Below are 14587 nucleotides of genomic sequence, written 5' to 3'. Positions count from 1 at the left end.
CATTTATTCCTACTCTCTGCTTTCTGCTTCTTAACCAATTCCTTATCCACAAGAGGACCTCTCCTCTTGTTCCATGACTGCTAAGCTTCCTCAGAAGTCTTTGGTGAGGTACCTTGTCAAACGCTTTTTGAAAGTCTAAGTACACTATGTCCACTGGATCACCTCTATCTATATGCTTGTTGACACTCTCAAAGAATTCTAATAGGTTACTGAGACAGGACTTTCCCTTGCAGAAGCCATGCTGGCTCTGCTTCAGCAAGGCTTGCTCTTCTATGTGCTTAGTTAATCTAGCTTTAATAATACTTTCTACCAGTTTTCCAGGGACAGAAGTTAAGCTAACTGGCCTGTAATTTCCAGGATCCCCCCTGGATCCCTTTTTGAAGATTGGTGTTACATTTGCCACTTTCCAGTCCTCAGGCACAGAGGAGGACCTAAGGGACAAGTTACATATTTTAGTGTGCAGATCAGCAATTTCACCTTTGAGTTCTTTGTGAACTCTTGGGTGGATGCCATCTGAGTCTGGTGATTTGTCAGTTTTTATATTGTTGATTAAGCCTAGAACTTCCTCTCTCATTACCACTATTTGTCTCAGTTCCTCAGAATCCCTTCCTGCAAATGTTAGTTCAGGTTCAGGGATCTGCCCTATATCTTCCACTGTGAAGACAGATGCAAAAAATTCATTTAGCTTCTCTGCAATCTCCTTATCGTTCTTTAGTACGCCTTTGACTCCCTTATCATCCAAGGGTCCAATCGCCTCCCTAGATGGTCTCCTGTTTGAATGCATTTATAGAATTTTTTGTTGTTGGTTTTTATGTTCTTAGCAATGTGCTCCTCAAATTCTTTTTTAGCATCCCTTATTGACTTCTTGCATTTCTTTTGCCAGAGTTTGTGTTCCTTTTTATTTTCCTCATTCAGACAAGACTTCCATTTTCTGAAGGAAGACTTTTTGCCTCTAAGAGCTTCCTTGACTTTGCTCGTTAACCATGCTGGCATCTTCTTGGCCCTGGTGGTACCTTTTCTGATCTGCGGTATGCACTCCAGTTGCGCTTCTAATATAGTGTTTTTAAACAACTTCCAAGCATTTTCAAGTGATGTGACCCTCTGGACTTTGTTTTTCAGCTTTCTTTTTACCAATCCCCTCATTTTTGTAAAGTTTCCTCTTTTGAAGTCAGATGTGACCGTATTGGATTTTCTTGGCAATTGGCCATTTACATGTATGTTTAATTTAATAGCACTATGGTCACTGCTCCCAATCGGTTCGACAACACTTACATCTCGCACCAGGTCCCGGTCCCCACTGAGGATTAAGTCCAGGGTTGCCGTCCCTCTGGTCGGTTCCATGACCAACTGGTCTAGGGCATAGTCATTTAGAATATCTAGAAAGTTTGCTTCTTTGTCGTGACTGGAACACATATGCGGCCAGTCTATGTCCGGGTAGTTGAAGTCACCCATTACTACCACATTTCCTAGTTTGGATGCTTCCTCAATTTCGTATCTCATCTCCAGGTCTCCCTGAGCATTTTGATCAGGGGGACGATAGATCGTTCCCAGTATTAAATCCCTCCTGGGGCATGGTATCACCACCCACAACAATTCTGTGGAGGAGTCTGCCTCTTTTGGGGTTTCGAGCTTGCTGGATCAATGCCTTCTTTCACTTATAGAGTGACACCGCCACCAATACGTCCTTCCCTGTCCTTCCTAAATATCTGTAGCATGTGTGGACATCATGAATAGGAGAAAAACTGGATATACTTTCTTGCCAATGAGGGTTCTGTATACACAGACTAATTCCACATGTCCAGCACTGGAATCAGATTAAATCTATATGTGACAATGCCCCAAGTCAAGGTTTCATTCATTCATTCACTCATTATTTTCTTTTTTTTTAAGTGAGTTTTCAGTTCTCCGTCACATCCTGTTTAGTAAGAAAGGGAATATAGCAGAGGAAAAGAAATATTAGGAAAGGAAAAAATGGTATTTCTTACAGTGGCTCTTTAGGTTGGGGGGGAATTGACGGCATGTTTTGTAAGGAAAAATGATATTGATTGAATTGTTTTTGTACACAGGGTCAACATTACGAAGAAGAAAAAAGAGCTTTAAGCCACGAAATAATAGCCCTCAATAACCATTTGATAGAAGCCAAGGTGACGATTGATAAATTGTCAGAACATAATGTAAGTACTTCGAATAGTGGCTATTTATCATGATTCTGTACAAAACGTATGAAACTATGGATTACCAGAAGATGTGGGATAGGTCTTAACACAAGGCAGGGCTCACCATAATTTGTTTTGGGGGGGAAAGGCTCAGCCCTAGAAATGGTGGCATAATAATAAGCAAGAGTGCCTCTGAGCACTATTCAGAGTACAATTTGATCATCACAAAACAAATTTGGTCATTAGTCTTCAGTTGTTAGTCTCCATGTGATTAAGACTGAGTGGAGAGAGATAGCAGGATTGCACCTGCTAGCCTCCCCCTACACTGAGTATCCATCGAAAGAATTTGTTGGGGGTCAGACATACCACAATTCCAGGAGTTGTGATGCCCCTCCATTTTATTATTGACCCAAATGTAACAATCCCACAGATCTGTATCAGTGTGGCCACTTTAAATATCTTATTCTTCAAGTTCAGGAGTGGCAAACTTGTGGCTCTCCAGGTGTGGTTGGACTACACCTCCCATAATCCCTGGCCATTGGGCCATTCTGGCTGGAACTGATGGGACTTGGAGTCCAACAACATCAGGAGGGCCGCAAGTTCCCCTACCTCTGTCTTACTCTTGTGTGTGCTGCTGTAGTGAAAATCAATCAGGACTATTCTGGTAGCCTCCATACAGGACTGATGTAGCTGCTACTGCTCTCTCCCCCACCCCACCTGCCTGTTTGAGCTGTTACCAAAAATCTTTTATCCATGAGGATATTCCACACAGGTGGCACCTGGGGGGTGGAGGATAAGCCTCCTCAATATGTACCTCACCTTCCTATTCCCCCCAGAAAAAATTGCTGGACCCCTGTAGTCCCTTTTTACAAACAAATAATAACTGGACCTTAAACTGGAGATTGAAATAAGCCTGCTACCGTAAACATTCAATCGTAAACGACAATCCTAAGCATGACTCAACAGGACTTGCTTTAGAGAAAATGTTTAGGATGGGGACTAAACATGATGTGAATTTTTTATATTATTTGTGTTAGTATTATCTTTCTAGCCCACCTGTCCTCTGAGGAGCTCAAGGTGGCATACAAGCATGTTTCTCACCCACCTGCTTTTAACTTCATAACAACCCTGTGAGGTAGGTTAGGCTGAGTGATTGGCCCAAGGTCACTACAATTCTCAGAGAGCTTCATGGCCAAGTGGGGTAACTGAACCCTGACCGCCCAGGTCCCAGTCCAATACTCTAACCATGACACCATACTGGGTCTTATACTTTCTCTTTCAGAAATTTAACATCTGCGGCAAAGCTCACCTGCCCCAGAATGCATTTTACATCTTCTGCATCCCCAACCCAATATTTTTTGTGGTCCTGTCACTAACCTCACAGCTGGGACAGTCACATGCTCCATTCTAAAGTTGGTAGTCACGCCATGGCTGGCTGCTCCCACAGGGCTACTCAGCACTGGCAAATGAGTTCATGTTGGTTGACAGCAATGCACACATTTAATCTCATGTAAACAACACTCCCAGCTGTGTTGAACACCATACAGGGAATAGGTTTTTAGTGACAAGCAAGGATAGGGAGTTGCCTCTAAATGGTCCCCAAGCTGAATTTTCAATCACGATGCTAATTACATGTGTGAATCAAGCCTAAAGGTATTCTTGGTGGAAATGATAAAGAGCAGTCGTCAGGCCAGAACACATGGGCTCATTCAATTCAAAGTAATTATTTTCATTGTTACTCAAGGATTCCCAGCAGCTATACTGGCTGAAGTAAGCAGCATCAATCTGTCCTTTTAAGCACATGTGGAGCATGCTCAGTCCTTGGCTTGAGGTTTCCCTTGATCTCTCTTTGGATCCTAAGATTAAGCTCAGAGCTTGGAAAAGTTACTTTTTTTGAACTACAACTCCCATCAGCCCAATCCAGTGGCCATGCTGGCTGGGGCTGATGGGAGTTGTAGTTCAAAAAAGTAACTTTTCCAAGCTCTGATTAAGCTAAATTAGAAGAGGGAGCAGAAAGAATGTTTCCCATCCCCTTTTCCTTCTTTCCTGTCTTCCCTCCTTCACTATCACCATCACTACCACCACTGGTCTGACCCTCCTGTGGAGGCTCCAGGGGCAAGGAGAAGTTTGGGTTGTATTCCTACACAGAGTAGGCCCATTGAAATTAATGAACCAAAGTTAGTCATCACTCTTAACTTCACTGGGTCTTCTCTGAGTAGAACTGGCATTGAATACCATCCTTTCCTTCCATTATTCCCCTGCCTGGTGGCCTCCAGATGTTAGTGGAGTCCAGTTCCTGTCAGCCCCAGCCATTGTGACCAGCGGTCAGGGATGATAGGAGTTATAATCTAAAACTTCAGAAGAAAAATTTAAAAAGAAGAGCCCAGCTGCATCAGCCCAAAGCCCTTTTTATACCATCACACTATTCTCACAGTGGCCAACCAGATGCCCACGGGAAGCCCACAAGCAGGACCTGAGCAAAAGAGCTTGCAGTTCCCAAGAACTGTCATTCAGAGGCATACTGCATCCAGTATTGGAGCTGGTACACAGTCATCATGGCTAGTAGCCATCAATAGCTTTATCCTCCCTGAATTTGTCTCAACTCCTTTTAAATTAGGGTTGCCAGGTCCATGGCGTGAGACTGATCCTGTATCTTTAGGAGAAGAGAAAGTCAGCCAAGTGCAGGTGTTCTTGCAACATTGTAATGGGAAAAACCACAAGATGGAATTCCCCCTTCCCCCTGCACAACTTTTAAAGATACAGAAGACCTCTTGGAGGCCGGGCCTGCACTTGGCTGACTTTCTCTTCTCCTAAAGGTTCAGGATCGTCTCAAGCCATGAACCTGGCAACCCTATTTTAAATCCATCCAAGTTGGTGGCCATTATTGTATCTCATTGTAGCAAATTCCACAGTTTAACTACGCACTGTGTGAAGAAGTATTTCCCTTTTGTCTCTCCTGAATCTTCCATCATTCAGATTAATTGGATGGCTCTGGGTTCGAGTATTGTCAGAGGGGGAGAAAAGCTTCTCTCTATCCACTTTCTCTACACCATGCATCATTTTATACAGTTCTGTCATGTTTCCCCTTACTCACCTTTATTTAAAAAGCAAAGAAACCCCAAATGTTGTAACTTCCATCTGGAGGGTATCAGGTTGGGGAAAGTTGGTTTAGCACAACTTGGGATCCAAGCAGTTGTGTGCTTGGACAAAACCAAGGCCTCCTTGATAAATTCAAGCATTTCAGGTTACAACTGCAAAAAAACCACTCATATGGCGGGTTACGTTGCAGACCCCCGCTGAAAAGCGAAAACCACTGGAAAGCGGAACTCATTGACTAGAATGGCATGCAACGCCCGAAAACTGCCGTAAAAGCGGAACAAGCGCCGTACGTGTGGGGCTTTAGTCTAATTGCGTCTAATTGAGACCTCCGCATTAGCGAAGCGCTGTAAAGCGAAGTGCTGTAAAGTGAGGCCCTACTGTAATTATAATGTAAGTTTGTTTACTGGGGCTGTGCAGTGGTTCCAGAGGGGTCCTGGATTCCCACCCAAATTGGGCTGATTCGGGTCAACCCAGGATTCAGCTGGATTGGGTTCAGGCAGCCTCAGATTACCCTGAGTCAGACTGGGGCCACCGTTCCAGGGCTGTCAAAAGGGTGGGGTGGCCTGGCAGTAAGGAGAGGGAGGAAGAAGGAGACATGTGTGCTTCTCCTTTCTGCGTCCCAACCGCATCATTAATCAGGATTTTAATCCCCAATTAAGCATGCGGTGAAGTGGGGGGAGGGAGAAGATGTACACAGGTGGTCTGCATGCATCTCCTTCTCCCAAATAGTGGCTGGCAGGGAGATTTTGCTTACTCAGCTTCAGTCCAATGCTCCTGATGGAGAACCAGTCTGGTGATGCTCCTGCCACTGCACCCATACCACACTGACCTCACCACTGCCTCCCATCCTCTCTCTCCCCCAGAAACTGGCAGTGACATGCGGTGTTGGGAAGCCAGATAAACTATACTGTGCCAGCCCATCAGCCACTACTGCTTCTGCTCACCCCCTCCCGACAGCATGTGTCATTAGGGTTTTAAACTCTGCAGTCAGGGAGTGGGGGGAAGGAGATGCACCCACCATCCAGGTAATCAGCAGCAGCTGCAGCACTGCCCCATCACACCAACCTCTCCTGGTCCATAATAAATGCAAAAGGAAATGTTGTTGTTGTTGTTGTTACCCACTCTTCACCACAAGGTCCCAGGTTGGGTCACAACAATGTAAAATAGAATATTTAGCCAGTTGAAAACAAATCACATGAACCACATTTGACCATATTTTCTCCGATAGCAGACTTGTGTGTCCAAATGGACGTCAATCAGTGTTGCTTTCATTTTCCAGAGAAAGCCTTGGTGGAGGAAAATAAGATGTTCTGGAGACAGCAAATATTTTTTAAGATAATAATAATAAACAAAAGGTTAAGCTGTTTTGTGGGAAAGTAATGCACAGTGTTCTGTTTGTCATTCCCATTGTGAAAACTGAAATTGCTGTGTATTATAAAGGGGGGTTATGATGCTGGGGCATTAGTGAAGTGTTTTACAGTACTGCATTGAATCACAAGAATAAGCAATGGTCCTGGATAGCCATAATTGTGGCTGACTCTAGGCATCTATCCATCATCATTGCACTCAGTCATGATTATAATAAATCCTTTGAAATCCTCCTTGTTTCTTCCCACTGGCTGGTCTGTCTCTCACTTGCACTATTAAAATGGGCCATCCCTAAAGGAAATGCAACAGTCCTGTGTGGCTCCCTCGACTATTGGTCCTTGGTCCCATAATAATAGCTTTCTACCTCTTCATACATCCTACACTGGGCTATAAAACTTTAAGTATATCTCCCTGTACATGGAGAATGCAGAGCATCTGCACAAGACTTACCTTTCATTGACAGCTTTAGAAATCAGGCTTTTCAATGTCTGTATCCTTTTTTAAAAATGTTGTTTTTGCAGGAACTCTATAGAAAGGATTGCAATTTAGCCGCTCAGCTGCTCCAGTGTAGCAAGAATTACGACAGAGCGCATAAGCTTTCCGAGGTAATGTAACGGAACACTTCTCTGAAATTCACTTTCGCGGTGGCTGCTACGGCCTGCTTCTGCCCCTCCGAGCAACAGGAGGGAGGGGGCAGGGTGGAGGGCCCTGGCGATGTTGGGTGTATTGGCAAAAAATGGCAAGGCAACTGCAAAGCCAGCCAAGGGTGACATGGGAATGAGTGTGCATCAGCAGGCCACAAGGATACGAGGCACCACTTATTGAAAGTCATGGCGAGGAAGGGACTGGCTGGGCTCCTAGATCGGATGAGTGGGTGGCAAGGCAGCAGGGATAGCGTGGAGGTCAAGGAAGTCCTTTTGTAGCCCAAAGACTGTGAGGCCAAGTTGAAAGACCAAGTGGTGAGCAACAGTCAACCTATCCAGGAGAGGGTGGCCTTTACCCTGGCTAGCCTCAGGATTTGCCTGAACTTCAGGCTTTCCTTCTCATAAAGCTGAGCAGCTCTGCCACAAGCTCTGATGGCAGAAGATGTGGAATAGGTCTTAACACAAGGCGGGACTCACCATCATTTCTTTGGGGGAAAATATAAGGCTCAGCCCTAGAAATGGTGGCATATTAATAAGCAAGAGTGCCTCTGAGCACCATTCAGAGTGCAATACCTTCATCACGAAGTACATTCAGCCATTATTCTTCAGTCGTCAGACTTCATGGGATCAAGAGTCAGTGGAGAGAGACAGCAGGGTTGCACCTGCAAGCCCTGCCTCTGCACTGCCTATGCATCGAGAGAATTTGTCGGGGGTCAGACATACCACAATTCCAGGAGGTGCGATGCCCCTCCATTTTTTAAATGACCCAAATTTAACAATCCCACAGATCTGTATCTGTGTCTACTTTAAATAGTTTATCCTTCTAGTTCAGGGGTAGCAAACCTGTGGCCCGCCAGATGTTTTTGGACCACACCTCCCATCGCCTCTGGCCATTGGGAGCCAATGGGAGTTGGAGTCCAACATCATCAGGAAGGCAGCAAGTACCTCTAACCCTGTCTTATTGTTCTTTGTGCTGCTGTAGTGAAAATCAACCAGGACTACTCTGGTAACCTCCACACAGGACTGATGCAGGTGTTACTTCTTCCCCTCCCCCCCTTAACTGCTACCCAAAATATTTTATCCATGAGAATATTATTATTATTTATTATTTATTAGACTTATATACCGCCCGACTAGCAATAGCTCTCTGGGCGGTGAACATAAAAAATACAGTAATATGCCACACAGATAGATGGCACTGGGGTGGGGAGCCTCCGCAACATGTACCTTACCCTCCTATCCCCTCCCCAAAATTGCTGGACCCCTATAGTCACTTTTCACAAACAAAGAATAACTGGACTTTAAATTGGAAATTGAAGTAAGGCTGTAGCCCTAGACGTGCAATCAGGGATGTAATCCAGGGTCCCAGGAGGGTCTTAGACCCCCCCCTTTTTTTTTTTTTTTTGGCAGCAGGGTCCCTATGTCTCCAGCATCCTACGAGCCTATAAGCATGAAAAGGAAGCCACTGAGAAGGCTCTTCCAACATGCTTCCTTGTCCTTTCCTGCTGATTAGAGTTGATCAGATTGAATGGAGGTGAGTCAGCCCCAGAGAAGGCTCTTCTCAGCAGCTAATACTCTTTCATGCTTATTAGCTCCTAGAGATGTCTGCTGTTGTGGGGGAAGGCATGAACCAGGATCCTTCTCAACTTAGCAGCGAAACAAAAGGACGGGAGGGGCCGTGGCTGTGATTAACATGAAGGGGCCCTGCACTTCTCAATTTGCCACTGCACTACTGCGTGCAATACTAAGCTACATTCCTAAGTGTGAGTCAAGAGGATTTGTTCTAGAAACAACAGCTGCTGAATGTACCTAGTCTACCTCATGTGAGCTGTAAGCCTCACAGGGAGAACCTACATGTTTCCCCATTGGAGACATTCCCCCATGCGGGGATAGCCTGGGGGTAGGGCCAGCAAGAGAAATGGCAGCAGAGACTGGAATGCCAGGGGTGGAGCTTCCTTGACAAATTAACTAGTAGAGGGTGGGAGAAATTGGAGGCATTGTAGGATTCCTGACAAGAACTGAGGTGTTTGTTCCAATGAGCCAGTGTGATGTGATGGTTAGGCTGTTGGACTGAGACCTAGGAGACCAGGCTTTGAATACCTGCTCAGCCATGAAGTTTGGTGGGTGTAGCCTTGGGCCAGTCACTGTCTCTCAGACTAACCTACCTCACAGGGTTGTTGTGAGGATAAAAAGGGGTGAAGACAACTACGTACACCACCTTGAGCTCCTTGGAGGAAAGGCACGATAGAAATGTAAGGGGGGGGGAGAGAGAAAAATAATGTAAATAAATTCCTGCTGCTTGTTCTCAAACAATGTTGATGCCACCTCAGCACTGCTGAGAATTCTCAGGCCTCTTCCTATCTTTCTTGGCAAATATGGAAACCTTATTTTGATGAAGGCCTGATAAGGGCTATTAGTTGGCTATAGAATCGTACTCAAAGAGAGCTTATTAATGGTTCCTTCTCAAACTGGGGGGGAGGTAACGAGCAGGGTACCAGCAAGGTACTGCAGGGCTCGGTCCTGGGCCCAGTGCTCTTCAACATTTTCATTAATGACTTGGATGAGGAGGTGCAGAGAATGCTTATCATATTTGCAGATGATACAAAATTAGGAGGGATAGCTAACACCATGGAAGACAGAAACAAAATTCAAAAGGATCTTGATAGGCTGGAGCACTGGGCTGAAAACAACAGAATGAAATTTAACAGGGATAAGTGCAAAGGTCTACACCTAGGAACAAGAAACCAAATGCACAGTTATAAGATGGGGGATACTTGGTTCAGCAATACAGTAGGGCCCCACTCATACGGCAGGTTCCATTCCAGGCCCCCGCCGAAAAGCAAAAACCGGCAGAAAGTGGGGCCCTACTCAGCTGTAGTGCAGGAGCTCTCTGCGCTCCAACTGACAATGATCAGCTGTAGTGTGGGGAGCTCCAGCTGCCGCCCTCCAGCTGACAGCGGAACGCTGAGAAGCAGGGCTCCGACAAGTGGGGCCCTACTGTACTACATGTGAGAAGAGTCGTGGAATTGTTGTCGATCACAAGCTGAATATGAGCCAACAGAGCAATGTGGTTGCAAAAAAGGAAACGCTATTTTAGGCTGAATTAACAGAAGTACAGTGTTCAAATCATGTGAATTGCTAGTTCCCCTGTTTGGCACTGGTTAGGCCTCATCTTGAGTACTGCATCCAGTTCTGGACACCACACTTTAAGAAGGATGCAGACAAACTGGAACAAGTCCAGAGGAGGGCAGCAAGGATGATCAGGGGACTGGAAACAAAGCCCTATGAGGAGAGATTGAAAGAACTGGGTATATTTAGCCCTGAGAAGAGACGGCTAAGGGGAAATATGATAGCACTCTTCAAGTACTTGAAAGGTTGCCACACAGAGGAGGGCCTGGATCTCTTTTCTATCATCCTAGAGTGCAGGACACAGAATAATGGGCTCAAGTTGCAGGAAGCCAGATTTTGGCTGAACATCAGCAAAAGCTACCTACCTGTTAGAGCAGTACGGCAATGGAACCAATTGCCTAGGGAGGTGGTGAGCTCTCCAACACTGAAGGCACTGAGGCAGCTGGACAGGCACCTGTCAGGTATGCTTTAATTTGGATACCTACATTGAGCAGGGGATTGGACTCGATGGCCTTAGAGGCCCCTTCCAACTCTACTATTCTATGATTCTATGAAGTTTTCTCAGGAAAATGTCAGCTCAGCTCTAGCTAAAAGAAGGTGGGAAGGTGAGAATTATGGGAATTTAATGTGTGCATACAGCATGAAATCGGTCTTTTTTGGGGGGGTGGATCCATGTTGTGTTGCTTTGGGAGCAACCTTGGCTGTGTAAATATCTAATTCACTTCTGAATGCAAAAAATCCCCCAACTCAGGGCCAAAGTACATTTTACATTAGTCCTACAATTGCTCTCTGTATTGGGTGAGGGGAGCACCCATTGAGGCTACTGAGAACTTTCCCCCACCCATGGAAACAGCAAGTGTGCACCCCTGATCTGAATCAGGACTGTAGTGCAGAGCAAAGGGTTAAACTCTCCCCTAACCTCACAGATACCAGGGTCCCAGGGCCATTTGCACTCTTCTTTCTTTCTTTCTTTCTTTCTTTCTTTCTTTCTTTCTTTCTTTCTTTCTTTCTTTCTTTCTTTCTTTCTTTCTTTCTTTCTTTCTTTCCTTCCTTCCTTCCTTCCTTCCTTCCTTCCTCCCTTCCATATTCTTTCTAATAACGCTATCTTTACCAGGCCTTGACAAAACCCCTATTTCCCTCAGAGAGCTACAATTCTCAAAATGGTGGAACAATAAATCCCTCTTCCCAGGGAACTCTGGGTATTGTAGGAAACAGGGGTCTCCTAACAAGTCCCAGCACCCTTAACAAACTACAGTTCCCAGGATGCTTTATAGCTGTTTAAACGGCATGATACTGCTTTAAATGTACAGGGCAAATGCTGGTTGTCTGCACTGAAGGGCAAACCACGTGATCAATATAACATGTAGTTTATTCCCCACCCTCCCCCCAATGAATTTGTTGACTGGACATGATGCTAATAGTAGCTGCTTGACAAAGTGAGCACGTTCTTAGAATTCCAATTTGGATCGGTGCATTGCTCCAGCAAAATGCTTCATTAAAAGAAGTAAAACTTGCTACCATGGACAGCTCCTCTCTTGTCAATGTTTGCCATGGCAACAAGTCCTTTTCCTGAAGCGTACTTTGGGCAATATGGTTGTGCAGGAATGCATCAGAATCCACAACAGTAACCCTGTAAACTCACAAGCAAAGTAAGTGCTGATCTCTCCTGCTCTTCTGCCCTTCTCCTCACCCTATAATTGGGGCCATTGCTGAGTCCAATATTTACGTAATATTGAGCTCAATCATGTCGCTGCACTGTTGTTCCAAACCATGAGAGCTACAAGCTTACATTGACAATGGACATAAAGTGAAAACAGAAACCTGCAATCCTGGATTGCCAATTTGCAAATGCCTTTCCCTCTTCAACAATAAATGGTTAGTAGAGTATATGGGTTCAGGAGAGTCAGAAGAGAAGCAGTAAAGGGGGGGACGAAATGTTAAAATATTGCAAATTACTGAAATCTGTGAAACAGGGTGAGAGATGCTATGCTATGCTATTGTTTATTTCTATGCCCCTTTTTGGCCAAAAAGGCCCTCAAGGTGGCTCACAAAAAATAAATACCAACACAACATACAGAAAAGAACAATACAGCTTATAAAAATTTAAGTCAACAAAATATTAACATTTTTTAAAAGCAACAACAACAACTAAAAACCAAATACATTCATCTTCCTGTTAAGAGGCCATCCCCAGAAAGATGTCAGAAAAGCAGGGATGAACTAAAATCCTTAGCCAGGCAGGGCAATCTGCCATGTTTACATGACTGAATTAATATTTCATGGATGAATGCAAGTATCTTATGTCCCTTCTTTCGTCTTAAAAAGACAGATTTGGGGCCTTCAGCATCTAGGGATTCCAGGTCACAACTTATGTCCAAAGAGAGGGGTAGTAGTCATCGTGGCACCCCCCATATGTTGTGGACTACAGCTCCAAACAGCCCCAGCTGACATGACCAGTGGTCAAGGATAATGGAAGTTGTAGTTCACAATATCTGGCCAGCCCCATGTTGGCCACCCTTGCCAATAAGTTCCTGTTTTGACCACATTTTCACCCCCCTTTCTTCTTTCTCCTCCTGTTTATTACAGCTGCCATCTGAGTTTCAGGAACGTGTCAGCATCCACCTGGAAAAGCACGGATGCAGTCTCTCAGTACCCCTGTGTCACACGTCCTTTGCCGACAACATACCAACTTGCGTCATTGCTAAAGTCTTGGAAAAGCCTGACCCAAACAGCCTTTCTTCACACTTGTCAAGCTCATCAACCAGAGATCTTGCTTTCCAGGACTCCGCCGGAAAGCTTGGCCAGAGGCCTCAGTACAAGTCCGACATCTACTGCAGCGATACAGCTCTTTACTGCCCTGACGAAAGAAGAAGGGAGAGGAGGCAGAGTGTTGACATGCAAGTCAAGGATGTGGGGTTTCTGCGGTCCCAGAATTCCACGGACAGCACTGTCGAAGAAGATGGCTTCCATTCCAGATTCTCTCATGAAGCTTTCCCAGAATACGTTACCTCTCTACCTACTTCTAGCTCTTACTCCAGCTTTAGCGTGACATCCGAGGAGAAGGAGAATGCTCAGGCTAGCACGCTGACCGCCTCCCAGCAAGCAATCTACCTGAGCAGCCGAGACGAGATGTTTGAAAGAAAGCCATCTTCAGGTTACGACCACCAGGGGAGCCCAAGGTTTGCCAAGTCGAAATCTGTTCAGCACATGGAGCTGGCTGACGACGAGAACTCCCCTAGCTTCACTAGGACTATGTCGCCTTATTCAAGTGAGCCTTATCATTTCTCTGCCATAACCACCCAACAAGCTTTAGCATCGCAGAAGATGCACAGTGAGTGCAGGAATACCCATTTGTCAGAAGAGGACCTACCGGGACGCTGGAGGCAGCTGAGTGTTGAGGATATCGGTGCCTATTCTTACAGGAACAGTGGCAGGCTTTCCCCTTGCAGCTTTTCGGAGCAGTATTACAGAAGCCCCATAAAGAAAGCTGACAGCCGGTCGAGTCCCATTTATGCTAGTTACAAAGGCGATAGCTTCTCAGAGGGAGATGACATTTGTCAGAGCAGACTAGTGGATTCTTGCTTCCTGAGAACGGACAGTGGCCTGAACATTGACATCAGCACGAGCTGTCAACAGGACAAGCTGTCCTCTTACAAAACGAAAGAGCCAAGAGATAAAAAGAATGAAAGAATCACAGTCAAGGTGTGCAGCAGTAAAAGCATTGATGGAAGCCCGGTGTTGAAAAGAGAGTATGTGGATGTCAGTCCAAATAGCTCAGCCGAGTCCCTCAACCAGAGTTCTATGGAGGCTTCAGAGATCCACCAGTCTTCCATTGAGCAAGGAAGCCATTCAAGCCTTCATAGCAAGCAGCAGCAGTTTCAACGGACTGGAAGTACAGGCTTAAGTCGGAAGGACAGCCTCACAAAAGCACAATTGTATGGAACCCTCCTCAATTAAACATCTTCCAAAGTTGCAATAAGGAGACAAAAGACAGCAGTGATATTTGATACTTCTAGCATCTGATAGGCTTCTGAGCAACAGAATTATTACAAAATATATATTCGTATTCACAATAGTACCTTTTTAAAGTAAGGAGGGAAAATCCAAATCTGATTAAAACAAAAAAAATTACACGGCACTTTTCACACGTTTGCCATCTTGGATACTAACCCTTTGCCCACTTTTATATCC

At 45.2% G+C, this 14587-nt stretch overlaps 1 protein-coding gene across 1 annotated transcript in view; it reads left to right on the top strand.

Annotated features, from left to right (window-relative positions):
* BEGAIN (brain enriched guanylate kinase associated) overlaps positions 1-14353 on the top strand; it is a 194601-nt gene extending 180248 nt beyond the window's left edge. The window contains exons 5-7 of the mRNA XM_061612818.1: positions 2067-2174; positions 7145-7228; positions 12983-14353. Coding sequence (XP_061468802.1) covers positions 2067-2174; positions 7145-7228; positions 12983-14353 — 1563 coding nt within the window. The remainder of the gene's footprint in view (positions 1-2066; positions 2175-7144; positions 7229-12982) is intronic.
* Positions 14354-14587: the final 234 nt, after the last annotated feature.

This window comes from Rhineura floridana, chromosome 2 (genome assembly GCF_030035675.1).
Source record: "Rhineura floridana isolate rRhiFlo1 chromosome 2, rRhiFlo1.hap2, whole genome shotgun sequence".
NCBI classification, from domain to species: domain Eukaryota; kingdom Metazoa; phylum Chordata; class Lepidosauria; order Squamata; family Rhineuridae; genus Rhineura; species Rhineura floridana.
This window is presented reverse-complemented; position numbering and strand designations above follow the sequence as displayed.